Genomic DNA, 21561 nt, shown 5'->3' with positions numbered 1-21561 from the left:
GCCGCCAAAAAACTCCCAGTTGAATTTGGCAACCGGGGGTGGAGTTCAATAATTTATTAGCCTCTGTTTTTCGCAACGCATTTTTTATTGGCATTTTCAGTTTGCGTAACAAGTTTGGCTAATTTATTACACCCGACGACTCGTAAATTGTGCGGAGAAGTCTCTCGGTTCCCCATCCATTATTTCCGCTGCCAAAATCCATGATACTCGTATTCCTGGCTTGTGTCCGGCAGCCATTCGCTGGGCAATGAGCCTGTTAATGCTGGAATTTACGCTCGGCAAACAACTCACGAATTTCATTTATTTTCGAGCAGAGCGTTTTCAACGAGCCGGCTGCATAATCCCGCTTAATTAGCTTCAATTGTCGCTGTCATAAAGCGCATCCTCCCAGGACACTTAAGTGCCCAATTTGCAAATAAGTCAGTCTGTTTCGCAGGTGTCCTGGTCCGGGTCCGTCCTGCCTCCTTGGCATAACCTTAAGATCATTGGCAAATTAATTAGCTGTCAATTTGCTGGAAAGTTTACTTCGGCTGCTTCGCTTGGCCCAAGTTTAATTGCGTTTTTGTGCTTGAAGTGTTGGGACCTGGGCGCCTCATTATGACCAACTTTGAGGAGTTTTATTTGCACTGACAGCGAGAGCGGGATGGGAATTCCCCCATCGAACAGACGCCACATGAATCAAACCATTAAACTAACAAGACCCGAAAAACACACGCAACCCACGACATTTGCTAACGAGAAACCAGGAAAACCTTCGGTGGCAGCGGGGCATTTGGGTTTATTGAAGCGTTATGAAATCTTGAAAGGCGGAAAATGTTATTTGTCTTCCAGGATGAGCTACAACAATGGCAACAACCACGACTACAAGCGACATGCTCCTGGCATGAAGGTGTCGGGTTTTACAAATCGGTGCGATATGGGATATGGGAATAGGCATCTGTTTTCATGCGGGTTACAAGGATATACACCACTGGGAGTAGAGAAGTAACCCAGGGACTTGAGCATCAATAAAACCAAATGGATGCTGAAATGTTCCCACACAATTTGTACTTTTATTTTTAAAAAGCCCCTAGGGCCTCGAAGCAAAGTTTGCGAAATAGTATCAACCACTATAATTAGAAAGAAAGGAAAATATGTATTGCAAATGGTTAGTGCGAATATACAAAAAGTGTTAATTCAACAAATTTAAGAGTATCGGAACAGCTCCACTTTAAATGTTATATATGTTTCGATTAAATAAAAATAAGGTAATACCTAAATACTTGCCCTGGGAAAACTTCCTTTGATCAGAGTAAATGTTTGCTTAATAAGGACTCAATCGAATCCTTTCGGAGCACAAACTTTTACCATCAGCTGCTCTACGTGCATTTGAACGATGTTTTTCAATTAAACTTTGGCCCAGAACGTGTCACATATTCGCCTGGAAAGCGAACCGATTTAAGTGCTGTGGCCCACATAAATATGCACATACTAATGCTCGTTTTTGTTGGGTATATAAACGTATTTACGACACGTGCTAACTTTGATTGTCTTTGCAGCAAACACTCGTACTTCTGTATAGATTCTGTCAATGCCGAGTGGCAAGTATCTCACGTTTTGTTCGTAGACGATAAATCAGACGTCCTTGCAGTCCGACTTTCCTGCCGTTTTCTTCTAGGCAACTTAAGTAACGCAATCAGCGTGAGTGCTTTTTCCAATTTTCCCCGGGTGCCTTTGGGTGCCTTTGGCCACTTGGTCCTTAGTAGGTCCTGTCCTGCTCGCTTTGCAGTACTGCATTTAAATAAAATACAAATCCAATTCATTGACCAGCTCTAAAAGCAAATTGAGTTATTTAATTTGCTTGGCAATTACTGAACTGACTTCACCGAACAATGGGCTGCAATTTGTTGCGTTGCACAGCGCTTTTATTCCATTGTAACAATAATTCATATCCACCATTGTTGCAGCTAATGCGATTTTGTTCATTAGGAGGCAATGAAGCGAAAAAATTTAACTTCGCCTGATGTCTTTTGTAGGCATTTTGAAAGTGTGCACTTAAATGTTATTTAAGTAGTGAGTTATGCCCAATTTAATGATGACTGCCGTTGTTAGTTTACACTTTTAAATATTTACCAAAAGCTCTTTATAGACCAGAATGGCCTTTATTCCCCAAATCCGCTATAAATAGACGAAAGTTAGATGGGCCAAATGCCCCGCTGCACAATTGGCGTTGCATAAATAATGGCAACGAATTTCGCCGACTCCCAGCCACTTCCACTGCCACACCCACATCCACTCCTACACCCACATCCGCATCCACTTCCGCTGCTCCAGCGACAGCTTCCGCTGCAGAAACGCAAGTGTGCATTTCCGTTTGTTGCTTATTGCTAAAAGCATATCACTCCTCGATTGACAATAAGAAATGAAATTTGCTGACAGCACACTGGCACACAAGCTCCGGCACAAAGCTCCATTTGCAATGCCATCAAAAATGTATGAATTTGTTGATTTGACGGAAGCAAATATTTGGCAAGCGGATGTGTGTCGTGCTGGATCGTCCTGCTCCTTTTGGCCAGGAGCATCTGGAAAATGTATTTCATTTAGCTCGGCAAGACGCAAGCATTCCGCATGCATAAAGCAATCGACTGCCAGCCCTTTGGCTCTTATTGATCGTCGGCCAAATGCCCATTTATCCAACCTCGCATGCAATTAGTTTGCACTGCCAGCAAAATGCATTGGCTTCACTAACGCCAGTATACATAAGTGTAAATCTATTTTTCGTAAATATATCTAAGCGTTATCGCCGCCGGCGGTCGTGGCCAAAAATATTCGAACGCATATGCATAGTTGGATGATTTTGCCATCCTCAACGAAATGCAATTTGCGGCGCAGCGCGTGCCCAATCTTTAATGTGGCATATTCCAATCGAACATTCAACCCATATGCTCGCTGAGAGCTGACAAAACGAGAACTCTAAATAAAATACCAACAGGATCGAAACGAGCGGAGGAGACGTTACATTGAGAGACTGTGTCCTTGTAGTTTCATGCGATGGTGACCCCGATGCATTCCTCTAATGAGGCTAATGTAGCGTCGTGTTTGTGCGTTTCTTAGGAATGGGTAGCCTCGGGGATATGTGTATAAAGATCTGGAAAGAGTCCCTTACTATTCTCTAAAATATGAATCTGTACGAATCTGGTCAGATGCTACTGGAAACTCTATTTCATTTTGTATCATGATCATTTATTTTATTGCATTTATTTATTTACCTAAAATGTTGCAATATCTCGGTTTCCATTATAAGTCTGGGTATCTGATAGTCGTGTTGCCCTCCACCGGTTAGCCTATGCTTTTTGGTTTGTGTGTCTGCGACTCGCACGCACACACTCTCAAAATGGCTGCTGCACACTGCTCAACTAAGCATATCGACGTCAATAAATCATCCAATAATGCGCTGATGCTGATGCAGTGCATGGCGCAAATGGCGCTGGAAACTCTCTGCTGTCTGCGGGATAGAAAAATGGGTGACATGCACTAGGGAGTTGGGAGTTGGGAGTTGTCGGTTACGAGGTGGGGCAAGGGCACCCAGATGCCGATCCCGATGCCGATGCCGAATGCTGGGACTATGTCTTTGGCCATTTCCGAGTAGTTACATACGAGATGCTCCTGCACGCGTTGAGTGCTTTTTAACTTCATGGTACAACTGATGCTGATGCTGATGCGGATGATGGTGCTGCTGCTGATGCTGATGCTAAGGCTGAAGCGACTGGCTGGCTGTGCTGCACTTATGTTTGCAGATTGTCAGCAGAAAATGCAAGAGCGCAGAGCATTCCACAGATTGAATTTTATTCGGTTGCGGTTATTGCAGCCATTACGACTGCTCCCTACGCACAGAGAAAAACTACGACATATTGGAGAGAAGCCCGGGAAATATGATTTAAAATCTGTAGATAATTCAATTATTTGAGATCATTTAAAAATATTGTAAAGATGCGTTTACAGTACACTATAAATATAAATTTATTATCGTATTAATATTAATTGGGGAATACAATGTATGAAAGAAGTCTACCCTTTTGCGGGTACGTGCAAGTATGTGAAATTCATCGTTATTTTTATAGAATCTCAGATAAGTTGTCAATTTTGTTTACTTACTCGCAGTTTTCTTATTTTTTTATGTTGGTTCTTACTTAGAGTGTACGCGTGCTCTATGCTTTTGAAACTCGCTGGTGGGTCGAGTTCTTGCATCAATTTACTGGATGGAGCTTATGTGCTGCCACTGCAAAGTGCCTGCCATTTGTTCGGATGAATTTCGCTGGCGTCAATTTTGTTTAGCCAGCAGCCACAACCCAGCCACTCAGCCACAGCCCCAACCCAACCCAACCCTATCACCACCCCAACCGAACAACCGCCCTCCCTCCGCCAAAGTTCATTAAGTTTCATTTGTTTTTTTCTGTGCAAACGCCCAGCTACTTAACAACTTGTCTTCTCCAACGACCCACATTGATGACTGCGAAAGGGGTGGTTGGCTGGCTGGTTGGCTGGCTGGTTGGCTGGGTGGTTGGGTGGTTGGGTGGCTGGGGGACTCGCTGGTTGAGTGGTTTGGTGGTTGGGTGGTGCGGCGAGGTGCTGCGGCAGCTAATCATTTTATCGTTAACGCCCCGCTGCATCGACTTGGCCCCATTGGGTTAGTCGCGTGAAAAATAGTTGCGTTATGGCAGACTGACTGACAATCTTCACAGATTTGCTGGCGCCATTAATGCGATTTTAATGCTGCGATTTGATTGAGGCCAATTGACAGTTTGCTAGCGCGCTCCTTGCATCCTGCTTCCTGGCAGGGAAATCCAATGGAATAAATAAGTGGCAATCGTAAGCTGTCTTGAAGCAGTTGGCTATATATGATTAGCTCAGGTAGGCACACCTCGGAAATGGGTCATAAGCTTTAAGTTATTACCTTGAACTGAAAGGCTACTGAAAATGGTGCAATTTTAACTAGAATTACAAGTATGCGAAAAAAGCCTTGCCTTTCTTTTCCTTATAATTTAAAGAAGTACAAAAAAGTATGCAAACAGGTATAGCATTTCTACCTTTGCACACCGCTCATTGTTGAAGAACGGAGTGAATTGTAAATGCATAACAGTATGCTTATGCGACTCTTGCTGCATCCTCAATTAAGACGTGCACCCAATATTTTCCAGTTGCATGCGCATTCCGCACAGCTTTGCACCTTCGGCCGTGCACTTGCTGACCGCAGCCTCTCGACCAGGTGGGTCGAACGTTTAATTAGACTAATTAAAGCCCGGCAGGGGAGCTGCATTAATCAGCTGCACTCTGCAGCTGAACCGGCCAACCGCATTGACCTGCAAATCTCCGCTCGACGGAGCCAGGACGGTTATGCAAATCAAGACAACGTCTCTGGGTCTGAATGACAGCGTGTGGCAGTGACTGTGGCCAGTGCCTTTCGGTTGCAGCCAGAAGTTGTCAATTTGAGATGCGAAATTCAGGGTGAGCTTTGGCAATTAACGGAATAATTGTCCTCCGGCTTTTGCATCCCACTTAAGCGTTTTTGTTTTTGTACAGCCCGACTTGGCTTGCGAATAATGCTTGAGTAATTGCATGCATATTTCATGCATATTATTAGCATGTAATGAAATGAGGACTCTTCAGAACGTTGGGGATAATCGGAGCCTGCAGAAGGGGCAGTCCCTTGAAGAACATTTTGTACAAAGGCCTTCTGCATTTAGCTTTTTCAGCTTTTAAAAACATTGCGACTCGTTCTCAATTTCTTGGAATTTGCATTTCTGCCTTTGACAACACTTTTTTTTCACTTTTGCCTCCGTTGTATTTCTTTGGCAGTCGCTATCTATTGACATGGGACTTTGCCCCTCCATCCCTCCGTCCCTCCGTCCGTCCGTCCGTCCGTCCCTCCGTCCGTCCGTCCGTCCGTCCGTCCGTCTGTGCGACCGACCTTCCCTAGGTCCACTCGTCCGGCGGAGTAAGTAGCCGGAGTCCTGGGCCCGGCTGTGAATTTCCGTTTCCGGTGGCCTGCGACACGCTTTGCAACAGCACTCAAGCGCAAAAAGTGCCTTTCAAGTTATTTTCCTGTTTCCACTGCGCCATCTTTATTCGATGGTCTTCTTCGGGGATCTCCGCTTTTCCCTCGGAGTGAGTGAGTGTCCCTTTGTTTCGCATTTTTTTCTGATTAGATTTTTATTCCCATGAATTTTCATTTCCGTTCGTGAATTTTTTATGCGGACATACGTCCATCGCTTTATCTGCTGTTGCTAAATTCGTTCACAGCAAAAAACAGCGACTATCTTGTTGATTTTTGATTTGTGAACTATATATTAGCAGGAAAGCATCATCATCCAATTAGCAATGGGGGCAACATAAATGAATTCTAGTATTCAAAATTTAATCTCATATAAATCTTTGGATAAAAGACGAAGGGAAAGGGATGGAGGAAAAGTTTTTCTGAGTGCCTTCGATTCCTGTTGATAAAAACAAGATGTGCTAGGCCAAGTAAATAAATAAGAAATGTTCGCTGGAAAGTGTATCTGCCGGATATCCCTCTTATCGATAACTGACTACGTATTTGTATCTGCTACTGCGTGTGTATCTGTATCTTTAGCCGCATTCAGTCGCTCCGTTTGCTTTATTCCCCGGCGTCCGACTTAATGCACATTTCAAATTACCGGGCAGTTGTTGACCTGATTACAAAGCCGTTCCCTCCGGCGCCACTTACCTCTTACATTTTGCTGCTGCAGCTGCTGCTGCTGCTGCAACCGTCTATTAATTTAGTGCTGCTTTAATTAAACAGGTTCAATTTTTTTCGATAATGATTTTGTGGGCAATATTATAATAACATTGATTGCAAAAGCGCCGCAGGATAGGGTCGATATGGAAGGGGCAAGCTGGCGTTTACAAAACATTCCACCCATTGTGCAGCTTGTTTATCGAACCGAAATTAATTAGGGATTTTAAAGGGCAAGGTAAAAGCATAGTTCGCCAGACCGTTCATGAAATTTAAGTTAATGGAGTGGATAGGAGGATAAAAGGGCCCGGCATGGGACTCTTGCCAAGAGTTCTTATTTTTGGAATCTATCTTTAAACGTCTATCTTTAAATATACCTAAAGTAAGTAAGTACCTAAAGTAACCCAAGCCTTTTGCCCTTTTCTAATAAACTTGGAGTACTGTGAACAATTCTTGGGGATAACTAAACCCATAGTCATTCATGAACCGTTTCTAAGCTGCCGTCATAAATGTTTTCAAGTTGAATTAGTCGCTGTACAGTCAATTGGCTTTACTCCCAGTTGAATCGATTTCCATGCGCCACAGGCAATCGAGACGACTCCCAGATGCGGCATCATCGATGACAACTGCACACAAGACGAACCCACATGCAACTGGGAGCTGGAAGCTGGGAACCGATCAACGTTCGAATGAGCAAGAACAATGGTCTCAGTGGAGGGGTGAAAAGTGCAGGACATAAAGGGAAAAGTTCAGGGACGTAAAAAATCTGGAACAAATTACCAATTCCTAGTTTGGGGGTGACAAGAGAGTTCCACTGAAAAAGTACACGCATGTGAACAATGGTAGTATGCGCAAGTGATTCAAGGTATTGCAAAACTTCAAATTATAAATTGATGTACTTTATATATTTAATATTTTTTATTAAACAGGGGTAAACATTTATTTTGTGCTTACGTTAATCAATATAATATAATTTATTATATTTCGGTTACCTCAGAAAACAATTCATTCCTGCATCTGATGCTGTTTGGTCATGATGTACGCACCAACTTTGAAGCACTCCAAAGCAGTTTCACTCCGAACGCCCCTGGGTCGCATCCCCATTTTTTCTGTGCCACTTGCAACAGTTTAATTCCATTGAATGCTTAAACGAGGACCAAACCAGTGCGACAAAGGCTTTTGTGTTAAATAGTTGAACGGTGGCAGGAATTATAATGAATCCAACACCGCACATGTTGCTCGCTGTGGGTGGATAAACCTGTGATAATTCAAATAATCAGGGAGCGGCAGCATCCGGCATTCCCATTCGCATTCGCTTTTGCCTCGCACTCGCATTCGTATCCGCATCCGCATCCGCATCCCGACAGCCAGTCAGCCAGTCAGGCAGTGAGGCAGTCGGCAGTCAGGCAGGCAATGCAAAAGCACTTTATTTAAGTGAGTCCCACATGAATTGCACTTGGCTGTGCGTCCCTCTAACCGCCGTCTGTATGTTTGTCTGGTCGTCTGGCTCCCCTGACTGTTTGTATTTGTAACACTTCTTTGCATTTTTTATGCCCTGTCTTTGTAAAGGATGCACACAGGCAGTCAACTCTTTGGTTCGTGGTGCTCCATCTCCACCAGCTCCACCAGCAGCACCACTGCCATCCCATATCCCCAGAATGCACCATCAAGTGCCTTTGGCAGCAGCTGTTTGGCATTTCTGTGGCGGCGGTTGTGGCGGTCTCTGTGGCGGGAGCTTCTGATTCTGAATCCGAATCCGGTTCTGATTCTCATTTCGCACCATGTCCCGATCCCACGGTCCACGTCGGCTCATTACGTTGGGTTAGCTTTGGCTGGACGACTGGGCGCTGCTGGCTGCCTTGAAAGGGACTCATTTGCTGTCCAGCGAATGGAAATGCATTCAACAATGGTTCAGCAACAAAGTTAACAGTAACAATATTAACCGCTTTAAGGGACCAAAATTAACTTGAACAATTGCGGCAAATGCTACCATTCAAACCGCTTGGGAATTCGTACTACTCGGTGTTACTAATGCAATTAAAAAAACATTGTGGCCCTTTCAGATTACTACTTTCAAATAGTTTTTTGCACTAAACATGCTTAAATTCATTATGCAATTACCATGGAATGCGTTTGAATGCCTGCATTTGCTCTGAGTGAATTCCATTTCGACGGCTGGGGGGCACATTGAATATGTTCGAAGCTCGAATAATATTTATGGTTAGTCAGCAGACAGTCAGTGCTGTCGTATGGCTATGTATTTTGCAATTTCTTTCGGGCATAAATCAACAGGATGTCGTCGGCCAGCCACATGCTACGAAATGCCCTGTCATTTCGTATTAAAACAGTTGCAGCAATTTATGACAAGACGTGCACTGGGTTTACCTTTAGTAATTTGAGAATTTTAATTAAAGGCACTGGTCAACAGCAGGCCGCATTTCAATCTACGCACTCGATGGGGAGTGGGGATTAAAGGAGCGATGGTAGGGGTCACACAGTTGGGCGTCATGTGCAAATGCATCAAAGGACATTTGCATTTGCCCGGCATTTGTAGATAATGCCCTGCGTCCAGAAGGACAGCCGAACTGGACTATCTCGGGCATACACACAACAAAAAACCAACCTACTATGTGTGCACTTACAAATTTATGAAAACTGTCAATGGGCTTTATTTTTAAAGTGTTCAGGTGGATTTATATTTATTTTACTTCGATTATCGAAAATCCCGTTCAAAACAACACTCCCGTGTTTTCTGAGTGCCGAAGACCGAAGGCCGGGCTATCGAGGTCATTATTAAATGCAAGTGCATCAGGAGTACGGTTGCCTAGCATCCTGCTTTTGTGTGCCCAGCTTGGGTCCTGTACACTGAACCAAAACAGAACATAATTTGAATGCCATGAAGAAAGCAGTTCAAAAGTTTTAGATACACAAAACTATTAAATGCAAGAACCATTTTTAAAGTCTGAAATAATGTTTTAAGTTAATTTGATGCGGATTGGTAATGGAAATGTTTCTCCAAGTGCATGTGTATCCGGCGAGTGCGTTGCAGTGTGGGTGCTTCCTGTGTGCATTACAACTACATGGGAGCAAGTGGGCCGCTTGTACTACTAACCTCTTGCAATTTTCGGTTTTGAATTTGCTTAAATTGCATTATTGTCCTTGTTGTTGCTGCTGCTGGTGTATCTGCTCTGTGTGCTATCGTTGTTGTTGTGGTCTTGTGGGTTGATGATGGTGGCGCCCCCACAATCTGATTGCCTTCCATTGTGTTTGCTGCTCAAATTTATCCCCTTGCAATTTTGTGCTTATTTGTTGTAGACTTGCCAGGCTTGCAGCTTTAACTAATTGAAATCGATTTTGGCCAAGTCCTCAGCCAGCGACGCATAAGGACACGGCCAGAAGGTTTCCGAGTTCGCTCGACGGGAATCGAGAATCATGTCAGCGTTAAGCCTAAATACGACAAACGCAAAGTGACTCTCAGGATTGCGGTTGCCAAATCGATTTTTGGGGATTTTCGCATTCGGTTGCAAATGAAGCAAGAGCGTAATAAAACTTGCATGTGCCTTAAGTGCACTTCAACTTTCAACTAGCAGAGTGGAATACCGCTCTACACGTAAAACAAAATCGAGCTTTGATAAAAGTACTGCATTTAATAGAATACATAAGGTTATAGAAAAAGGTGCCCAATTTAAATGTTCCTAACTAGGGACGTTGAATATTTGAATATTCTGCTTGCACAAGAATAGGGATTTCTAGAAATACTATAGTCTTTGAAATATTTTAAAAGTTTTAAAAATGTGCGTTTATTTTATTACACTTCCTTATGCTTTTATCAAATATAAAATGTCAAACATCCTGTTTCCAGTATAAATTAGAATATTCTAGATTGCACTCAGAGTGTACTCCTTACTGCAGAGCCGTGTGTTTTCATGCGTAATTAGATGGCAATCGAAGCCACAGAGCGTAGGGCCTTGCCATAATTAATAGCAACAGAGCAGAAAAGCAGGATTGCACAATGGCACAACATGCACTCCATTTCTGCTTTGATTACGAAAGTTCTTGTAAGGCATGGGGAGCTCCGAAAACTTTGCCTATCCAAATACACACGCCTCCAAAATGTGTGGACTCTATAACCAGTTCGATACGTGAACTGCAAGCTTTGGGATTGGCCGTATGCTAATTAGCAGAAGTTTTGCGCTTGGCTTAGATTTAACAATCTAGGCATCGAGTTAATTGGTTGGATTTCGTTGGGGAACAAATATCACTGGCATGAATAGAACCGTTCCTATTTAAACTCGGCTGTTCGGTAACTTCAACAATGAGCATTTGCCTGGCAACCCATTCCTGAATGCTATTAAAGCCTATTTGTCAAATTTTTCAATTTGCATTGATTCCTAAGCTGTAATAATTAAATGCCTATATCCATTTCTCATATTTAAAATGTTTACTATTATGTAAGAAGAGTGTTGTAAAGTGTTGTAAAGTGTTGAGTGTTGTAAACTGATACTTAGCTAAGCCCAGAGCTTTCCCTAAACTAATTTGAATGGCCTGCGCCTGAAAGTCTCGTTTTCATTGTTAAGTACCACCGATGCGTATACGCAACATCCGATGCAAGCATTGATGTTTCACCTCTGTATCATGTGCCCCGAACTATCTCGTATTTCCATGACACACCCACAGTCACACATCTTGGATGTTACCTTACTGACATGACTTCAAAAAAGTTTGAAAACATTTGTGAAAATTGACAAAGTTTCAGGTCGGCAACAAACAGATGGTAAACAGTGCAGCAGCCTGCCATGCATGTTTAATATCTCTCTGAGTGAGTGTGTGCACCGTAAAAAACGAGCCAGACCTCTTGTCGATTATTAGTCTTAAAAGTTCAGAAATTATTCTATCATATATGTTCTTCACTTAAAAAAATCGAGATCTATCTTCCGTACTTACTTTATTTCTGAAAAAACAATAGAAAGTTTTCTTTTCTAATAGTTTTCTGTCGTCCATGATCGAGTGTGGCCACAGCTTAATTGAGTGTCCTTTTATGCAAGCCTTTTTTGCAGTGCATCTGTGTGCGCGCTGGGCGGTATTGGTGTGTCTGTGTGTCAAAGGCATCTTGTGGTTGAGTTTACCTAGTGAAATTGAAGCCACATTGCGGCGGCCAGCGCCAACTCCAACTTCCACTGATTGCCTAAATGACGTGCGTTCTCCCTCGCCAGCCGTGTATATTGCATCTCCCAGTGGGGCTTGGGGCGGGATGGAATGGAATAGAGTGGAGTGGAATAGAATGGAATGGATTGGAATGGCGGAGTTTGTCTGGATGGCGACCACTGGCTTGTGGTTGGACTGCACTGTATTTGATTGATTTGGTTTGCTCTCATTTGCTTGCATAAATATTTGCACAGCTCTGAACCGGGGAGAGGAAATAGAATACTGACCAGATAAGTGGAGCATTTTTGCCCAACAGCCGGCTGGCATTGGCAAATTTGGTTTTTAATGAAATTACCACAGTTTGATTTTGTTTATTTTTACACTTCTTTTATTTAATTAATTTGCGTACTGGTTTTCGCTCTCTGCCGCACTTCATCTCCGCATGTATATTAATTTAGGTGTATTTCGTATGTATATATTTTACCTATGGTAGCAATACAATTTAATTGTTGATTATCTACTTTTAATTAAATTCCATAATTATTACTTTTCCAATAAATGCAGTAATAGATTTTTGTCAATTGTACAAATGAATGAAAAGGTCTCTCGAAAAAACCAAACGACATCGATTAAATAGCCGGCATTTATGAGTGCTGCGAAAGTGTAAATCAAGTTATGCAGTTCATTAACCTGACATGTTTTTTGCATCAACGCGTACTTCAGAACAATTTAATTTATCACAACAAATTGAATTAAATATATGCGTGTGTATATATGTATGTATATTGGTACTTTTACTAGCTAGCAGATACAGTTCAACTCGTCTCGCAACGATTATCAGTTTTAATATCAATAGAAATCGCTGGCAACATCAGTTGGGAGCATCAGTAATCAATAGTCAGTTGGATCTCTATAGATATAGTCTCTAGATATAGTCTTTAATTTGCTCGATCGAGTGTGCAAGAACTTTGGGTGCCATCTTACAGACTAATTAATACTATTTATACACCACGTTTATGCGCTTGACCTTCTTGCATTAAATCGAATTAGACACGATTTTGTGTGCCTATAAATTAGTTGTGACTTTTTTTATGACATTTCTAATTTGGCAACAAATCATAATTATTACATAATTATATATATAACTTGCTGGTATTTAAAGAACAATAAAGTGGGTCAAACCTACTGGTTAAAATGCTTCGTTTTTCTAATCATTCCTAATAATCATTCATCATCACTTTATTAACTATTTACAGTTTCGTATTTGCAACATGCCAGCCTCATAAACGTGGTAATAGTGTACACTTATTGAACAACGCTTAAGTTCTTAGCTAAATGCATTTAAATGCCACATTTCGTATGTCATCGTGTGTGTATTTTTCTGAGTGGCACTGCCATGTACAGTGAGAACTATTATACGTGTATCGTGTATTCTTGGCGCTCCTGCTCCTTCTTCTCGTGATACCTAGAGGTTCGCAGTACTGGTTAGTATTGGCTCAAGTTCAAGATCAAGAACAAGTTCAAGTTCAAGTTCGGGGTAGGTAGACGCTACAGGCATGCAACACAAGCTACGGTCAAGCACTTTTGGGCGGCATTGTAAATTCAAAGCGTCTTATACGTTACCTTGCCAACAGTGAGGTCAACTCCTCGCGGTCCATCTTGGCCAGCTGAGCGTCCCCGGTGCTCTCCATCACGCGCTGCACCTCCAGGTCCAGCGCCCGCTGTTCCCGCTCGCAGTCGCTGTGGTCGCCCGGCTCCCGGCCATCGTGGAATCCTGCGGGCGGGCGAAATCCACCGGAAAGGTCCGCCCCCGCCCCCGACCCCGCCATCGCGGCTATGGAGGCTGCCAAAGAGGCGGCGGTCTCCGCATCGACCTCACTGTCTAAACTACAGAGGGTCGAAGAATGCATGTTCATGAGTCTAGGATCGAGTGAGCGTCTTGTTTGCTAGTCTAATCTTCAGCAGGCAAGACATTTACTTGAAACCAAATCATTATTGTAAATGTAAATTTAATATGGAGCCTAGAGAATTTCGCAAACCCTATGCTTGGCTAATATAATTTAATTATATAAATTCCATTGCATTTATTAGATGCCCAAGTAAATATCTTGCCTTACTTAGCAACTACACATCTCGATTGTTTTTCATTTCGCTAATTTAATTTGGATTGGTTAGGGTTTAGGTACCTGAACTACCTGTTGCTACTACCAGGGCACTTTCTTCGCTCCAACGTTTGGTTGCTGGGCTGCTGTGCCGCGCTCCCGTGCTTCCGGCTGCGCTGTCCGGCACTCCGCTTCTCGGCCGGACCGCTGCCCCCACCAACGCCCCCTCCGCCTCCGCCTCCACCACCACCCAAGCCCATGGCCATGCCCATTCCCAGGACGTGGCGCGGGGTGTTGTGGCGACGCTCGGGCGCCGGCGAGCCCTGGTCATTGTTGGACTCGGTGCTGGAATCGGGTCGGAACATATCTACAAAGTTACAGGAAAAATTTAAAATATGTAAAAATATTATATTAACTATGAATATTAACTGTTTCATTGGTCAAATAATGTTGCCACTGCAACCTGAATTCATATGTGTGTCCAAAATTACGTATACGCACCCACGACCGCTCGTCCGTCGCTGCTGCGCGATGACTTGCAGGGCACCCGGTAGGTGGGCATGTTGGAGAACTCGGTGCTGGGACTGATGCTCGTGTCCGACTCCGATCCGGCCACCACTCCGCTGCAGGCAGCGCTGCTCTTGGCGCTCCGTCCTCCGTTGGATTTCTTCGAGTGTCCTGCCTGCGAACCGGCCACTATGGTCATCGATTTGCTCAGCGTAGACTCATCTTAAATTTACAAGAAAGCGCAACAGTGTTTATGCATTGATTACATTACTAGTTAAATTGCTTCCTAATATTTGCCGACTCTCTAAGCTGCATTATAAATGTTGATCGTACTTGGTAGTGATGTCGTGTAGTCAATCATGTCCCTCAATTAAAGTCAAATGATTTTAGATTTCCGATTCCACTCACCTTCCGTGTTGTAATAGCGCTGCTTGTGCCAGCTGGACTTGCTCTTCACGTGTCCGAATCCCGAGCTGGGCAAAAGTGGGTAGGCGGTGGCGTTCAAGTTCTCCCCCTCCGGGTGCCCGAAGGTTTTGAATTTCATGGTGTAATCGAGGGGCGTTTGGGCCGCGACGGCACGTGTGGGCGTCTTGGCAGGAGCTCCTGTCCGTCCGCCATTCACGCTGAAGGTGGCGTAGGGTGAAATCTCGTACATTTCTAGGTGAGACACGCAAGCAAATAGGATTTTATAGTGCACTCTGAGAAGATGGATTATTTTGAAAATATACAGTTCCGATAACATTTACTGCCTCAAAAGGCGATTTCCTATTTATACCCGTTACTCGTAGAGTAAAAGGGTATACTAGATTCGTTGAAAAGTATGTAAGAGGCAGAAGGAAGCGTTTCCGACCATATAAAGTATATATATTCTTGATCAGGATCAATAGCCGAGTCGATCTGGCCATGTCCGTCTGTCCGTCCGTCTGTCTGTCCGTCCGTATGAACGTCGAGATCTCAGGAACTACAAAAGGTAGAAAGTTGAGACTAAGCATACAGACTCCAGAGACATAGACGCAGCGCAAGTTTGTCGATTCATGTTGCCACGCCTACTCTAACGCCCACAAACCGCCCATAACTGCCACGCCCACACTTTTAAAAAATGTTTTGATATTTTTTCATTTTTGTATTAGTCTTGTAAATTTCTATCGATTTGCCAAAAAACTTTTTGCCACGCCCACTCTAACGCCCACAAACCGCCAAAAACTGTCAGTGCTGAAGACTCTCCTTCGCTATTCCACTAGCTGAGTAACGGGTATCAGATAGTCGGGGAACTCGACTATAGCGTTCTCTCTTGTTTTGTTTATTTTTATGTGTGTAGCAGGTGGTTGGTTTAATTGCCATCCTTGAGTACAAACCCCGTTTCGCACCTATAGATACGTTTCCTGACTCAATCGACTTACCCGACTCGTTTCCCTTGTCCACGGTTTTAACAGGCGAGGCACTGTACACCTGCTGATTCCGCCGATTTTCGTGGTCCTCCTTGTAGTCGCCGGGCAAAGTCCTGGACTCGTAGCCCTCGGCGATGGGTCCGCAAAGAGTGCGTCGATGTTTGATGGTCAGAGCTCTGAAAGGAGTAAGGAAGAGAAATTTGACTCCATTTCGACCTAATTGAAAGATGGGGATCCCCTCCTCTTATCCGGTTTCGCTATTTATAATTCAAAAGCTTCAGGGTAGAATAAATTGGTTAACTAAATGATAAACTCGTAGATTTATTTATAATCCTATTGAACTAGCTTTACTGACTAACTATAACTTTACTGACTAACTATAAGCTGGGCGAGTATCCATTAAAATTAAAAGGAAATCCTTTTGTGAAAATTCCTGATTCAATTCACTCGGGGATTAAGGGGTATCTTTGTATAATGCCTGGAGAGCTCACGCTCGTTACACTTTCATTCGCCTGCCAGAGAGTTAATAAATCCTTAATTAACATTCGCAAGCCATTACGACAAACGACTTCGTCCTGCACAGGCCTGAATTCCCAATTCAATTCCCTCTCTCTCCTCGGAAAAAGTGCAGGATCCAGAGCCACCCAGCCCAACCTCCCCAATTCGCTCAAGAGCCGGACGCACTTACATCGTTATGATGGAAACCGTGATGATGACGACGACAATTAGCGTTGCGAACCAATCACCGCTGGTCGGATTTGTTGAGTTTATCAGATTGTTCATCAAATCGTTTTCCGAGGGGAAAACCGATGGCGGCGGAATGGTGATGCCATCGATGTTCGTCGTGCTGAAATGATAATGCTCCGTCGTTTTTCCCGCATCGTTGGTGGCAGAGATTCGCAGCTGATACCACTTGGCTGGCAGAAAGTCGCAGAAGATTAAATTTTCACGGTTTTCCTCGGCATTCGAAATATCCGAAGTGACAACTGTCCACCGTATGTCGCCTAGGGGCAATGTCCGTTGGAAAACACACGCAAAGTACACACGAACACGTTCCGGAAAAAGAGAGATGGAAAAAAGGAAATTATGCATCATACGCCACGTTGCACGCGGCACGGACTACGGAATAAATTTGATAAATATTTATAAATACAAATGGCTGTAGATTGGTCAGTTAATTGAAAACAAAAATAATTATATTAACTGTATTTAATTTAAAGCCAATTAAACGTCAGCAACTGGGCGACACAAGGCCATTTGTGGCCGGAAGGATGACGCGTGGATACTCTTAATTAGGCAATTGCAAATTTTAATTAAAAGCTTGTCGCAGGCGCACATTCTTGAAAAAGGTGTTGCAGAATAGGTGTAAAAGATTATCGTCAATGAATATTTTAAAGTTTCTTAGATGAGGCATTATTAGTTTTGTTACATTACACCTCTTAATAAATATAACAGTTTTTTCGAATGTCCTATGACATTTAAAATGAATTATCAAATTCATTTTCGAATTTTAATAGAGTTTAGTTATGTCTGTCCATCTTATATATGGGCTCTTAAAATGTTGCTGTCTGTTTCTTCGGCAATAACAAGATATCCGTAGCTTATCCGTAGTTTTTAAAAACTTGGGGCGCCCAATTCAGAAATGGCCACCCTTGCATTCAATGCTAATTTGGACTCACCCAGCGGTCTGTGCTCGATGGAGAAATGATGAATGCTGCAGCCACCATTTTGCCACGATGACAGCTTCAAATTCACGCACGTCGCATTTGTGGCAATTAGTTCGTTGGCGTTCGGAGCTTGAGAGGCTGCGAATGGGAATCGATAATGTTAATGGAATAAAGGAAGGAAAATGGTCATGTTGGAAGTACTATTATAATCACAGTAGTACTAAATAATAACACAATGGCAATACTAATTAAAATAGTTTGTAAATGTCTCCGACTTGAGTTTTTAAACCTTTGAAAAATCTTTGAAAAATCCAAGAATATATATATAGTTTTACAAAAGTTCTAAGCTTGGATCTCCTAATAAAATTATTTAATGCTTAATAAATGTAATAAAAATATTCCAACAAAAATTCGGAACTATTCGTTTATTTGGCCATTTTCAGTGTATGCCCCTTAGCCCAGTGCCATTTGCGGTCAACAGACGAAATTTGAATTCAGGACAGGACAACTGGGAATTGCCATCCAGTTCCGACTCACCTTTACCCTTGGTCCAGACGTTAATTTCCTCACTGGCCACCCCGGAGCCCACCATGTTGTGTGCGGACATTTTTATAATGTACTGATTTCCGCACTTCAATCCCGAGATCGTAAAGGCATTATTCTCGGGCAGCAGCTCCGTGATGGACCAGCTCTCTCCGGCCGTGTGGTACGATATGGTGTATCCCTGCAGCGGAGCTCCCCCGTCGTCGGGGGCATCCCAGCTGACGCGAATGCTGTCGGCGGAAGCGTACTGCACGATGATTTGCGGTGCGCTCGGTGGCTTCATCGCAATCACCTGGTACTGGATCTCATCACTGCCGAACAGATTGTTCGCCGTGCATGTATAATTTCCGGAGAGGCTGCCTTCGACGCCTGCAAAGGGTAACGAGGAAATGGAAAAATCAGTGGCACATGTTCAGGACGGAAGAACCGACCTGTTATTAACTTTTAGTAAAACTAATTTAATCAGATTTTAATAAACTTTGTCTTGACACCCCACCAAATTTAAACTTATCATTTGGATACTTATCATTTGAATGTTATTTGGTAATATTTGAAATTTCAGGATGTAGCATATTCAATTTCAAATTTCGTTATCAAGTACCAAGTATCAAGTACGGCATAATAACTGGCGGTATCACTTACGGTGAATCTTCAGGTTGCCCTCGTTGGTCACCTCGTAAAAAGGACTAAAGGTGACGGGACGATCGCGGGTTAGCCAGCGGGCGCGGGGCGTGGGATTGCCCACCGCCAGGCACTCCAACACCAGTCCAGTGCCCACAGCCTTGCGCACCACCTGACCAAAGGAGGCGATTCGGGCGGGAGCTGAAACAGGGAAAGCGCCGAGGAAAAACACAAAATGAACAACAGAAAGGCAGGACATTTAGTTAGGTGAGCGAAATTAAAATGTTGCGGCCGATGCGGCTTTCCGCCAGCACGCTGAATAAATGTCAATTTTTAATTAAAGCGACATTTACCGGCTCATTTATATACGTACACTCGGAAAAGTGTTTATTTCTTTTGTAAATAGTTTGCTCGTACATATAAAAATAATATTTTATGCAAAAGTTAATTTTATTTATTCCATTGAAATCGAACTTGTCTGGTTCTCCGTTCTCCGAGTGCAAGCGTGCAAACATTTGTAGGTATATTGTATTTATCTGGCTGCAACCTACCTCGCGTATTGGTGGCCTGGGCAATCACAGATGTGGGCTCCCCCTCGCCCACGGATGTCGACGCCGAAACCCAGAATTCGTACATTTGATTCTCGGCCAGGCTGCGTGACTCGAATGTCACCGGATAGCCGTTCTCGTCGACACGCACCATGTGAGCTGGACCGGGCGAAAAAATTAAATGACCGTATGCATTTCAGCGCCCCGCGTTGGGCGCCATTTCTTTGAAACTTACTCTTAGCCTGGCCTTTGCGACCCGCCTCCCTGGAATAAACCGTGTAGTGCGAAATGATCCCATTGCGATTTTTCGGCGTGAGCCAGGAAATCAAAATCGAATCTGCCGTCAGGGCTGCTGCCTTAATGGCCGCCGGTGCATCGGGCACGTCGTCATCCGTCTGGCAGAAGAGCGGATGACTGGCCAGGCCATCACCAGTGGCCGTGTAGGCCAGGACTCGGATCGAGTAGTTGCTGGCCTTGTGTAGTGTATGCAGGTACGTCTCCAGGTTCGACGTGCGCTTGATCTCCAGCTTGGCGGGAAAATCAACTGGCAGAATATAATAACAATTAAAGGAAAATGTTGCATTAAGGTACTGTTCGTAAAGATTTTATTTAATATATCTAGTATGTTTCCTATATTCCAAAGTCAAAAGTGATTTGTTTAAGCACTGATATACAAACTATCATCCTAACCCCCTTTCTCAAAATTAAACAGAACTATCTCTGCAACTTTCTTAATTTTAACGAACACTCCAATGCCGTGCATCGCCAGTTGGCGTTATTGATTTGATGAGATTTGAAAAATCAGTGCCAAAATCAACAACTTGCAGTGTCATCAATGGGCCCCAGCGCCAACCCATTGAACCCTACGCCAAAACCAATAAAGTTGAGCAACTCTCTTCACCCTTTCGCCTCCCTCGACCACTTCATCCTGGCACATCTTGCTGCCTGGATATCGTATCATATCCATAGCTGTTTGCACAGCGCTCTCAGGCTCTGGCAATATCAACAAAATCAGCGTCATAAAGTGCCAACTGCAAACTGACGCAGCTGTAGTAAGTGAGGGTATACAGCGGTGGCTGAAATAGTAGCAGCCAGAACTAAAATTGGAGTTTTTTCTTTGGCAATTTCTATAAATTCTTTTAAATGCCTTCGTAAGGTTCGAATGATTTAATTTCTTTTTTTACTTTTAAAGGAATATCATTTAATAGTTTAAACCTATAATTATGACCGCAGTTGTGCTTGCCACATATACTCACTTTGATGCACAATCGGGCGATATAAAATTTTATAGCCCTGTATAATGCCGCCGTGGAACTGCAGCGGTGGCTCCAGCCACGAAATCTTCAGACTCTGCGATGACAGGGCGGTGCAGTTGACGTTCTGAGGCGCAGCCTCGGGAACTAGAAAGAGATTGAGATACACATGCCGCGTTTTGCAATACATGTATGCACAGTGTCTGCGCATCGGTCTCATTAGCCACTCAACCCACCTCCCTCTGCCGTCGTTCCGAAGATGGCTGCACTCCAGGGACCGGAGCCGAAACTGTTCATCGCTCGAATGGTGACCGCATAGCGGGTGTACTTCCGGAGACCCCTCAACGTCGCCTTAGTTGTCGCCCATCCGCTGACAATCGTGGACTTCAGCGAGCTGTTCACCACGCTGATGAAGTTGATGTTCTGCTTTTCTTCGCTGCAGTTCACTGTGTAGCCGATGAGCTCGCCGTTCCAGGACTCCCGCGGCGGGATCTGCCATTATAACACACAGATACAGATACAAATTAAATTAGGAGACAATGGTATAACTATTAAGTAGTAGTAGCTAACAAATAACGTTCCTAGATCAAAACCTCGATTCCCAATCGACCTTTTTCCATAAGTACATCAATGGACACGACACTCACCTGCCAGGTGACAATCAGCTCGCTCTCCCCACCCGTCTGCACCTGCACATTGGAGGGGGCCTCGGTGGGCGCCTCCTCCTGGGTCTTGAGGACAATGGCCTCGGTGTAAGCGCTCCGCTCGATCTCGTTGATGGCCTGCATGCGAATCAGGAAGGTGGTCGCAGGGGTCAGACCTGCCACAATAGCGCTCTCCCGCAGGTCGCTGTCATAGCTGTCCCAAAGGGCAAACAAAGGGGCGATGCAGAGAAGAACGTCAGCTTAAGTGCCATATATTTCACTTTTATTTTTTATGAAAATGTTTTCGATAAAGTGGGAGTTTGTGTCAACATGTAATAATTAACTTAAACGGACGACTACTGACTTTCAATTATTGTGATTGTCAAACGAAGTCAAAATCATAAACATTT

The 21561-nt window shown here is 43.7% G+C and overlaps 1 protein-coding gene across 1 annotated transcript in view; it reads right to left on the bottom strand.

Moving 5' to 3' along the window:
- Window positions 1–12292: 12292 nt before the first annotated feature.
- The window catches only part of LOC122621105 (Down syndrome cell adhesion molecule-like protein Dscam2), a 31347-nt gene continuing 22078 nt past the window's right edge, over window positions 12293–21561 (bottom strand). The window contains exons 20-34 of the mRNA XM_043798858.1: window positions 21155–21365; window positions 20744–20999; window positions 20511–20654; window positions 19490–19798; window positions 19258–19413; window positions 18728–18907; window positions 18080–18454; window positions 17555–17680; window positions 16564–16879; window positions 15888–16051; window positions 14896–15144; window positions 14482–14709; window positions 14074–14347; window positions 13502–13765; window positions 12293–13343 (exon numbers count right to left, since the gene is read on the bottom strand). Of these exons, the coding sequence (XP_043654793.1) occupies window positions 13292–13343; window positions 13502–13765; window positions 14074–14347; window positions 14482–14709; window positions 14896–15144; window positions 15888–16051; window positions 16564–16879; window positions 17555–17680; window positions 18080–18454; window positions 18728–18907; window positions 19258–19413; window positions 19490–19798; window positions 20511–20654; window positions 20744–20999; window positions 21155–21365 (3304 nt within the window). The 3' untranslated portion in view covers window positions 12293–13291. The remainder of the gene's footprint in view (window positions 13344–13501; window positions 13766–14073; window positions 14348–14481; window positions 14710–14895; window positions 15145–15887; window positions 16052–16563; window positions 16880–17554; window positions 17681–18079; window positions 18455–18727; window positions 18908–19257; window positions 19414–19489; window positions 19799–20510; window positions 20655–20743; window positions 21000–21154; window positions 21366–21561) is intronic.

The sequence above is a fragment of the Drosophila teissieri genome, chromosome 3R (genome assembly GCF_016746235.2).
Source record: "Drosophila teissieri strain GT53w chromosome 3R, Prin_Dtei_1.1, whole genome shotgun sequence".
Taxonomy (NCBI): domain Eukaryota; kingdom Metazoa; phylum Arthropoda; class Insecta; order Diptera; family Drosophilidae; genus Drosophila; species Drosophila teissieri.
The sequence above is the reverse complement of the archived record's forward strand: the minus strand, read 5'-3'. Positions and strand labels throughout refer to the sequence as shown.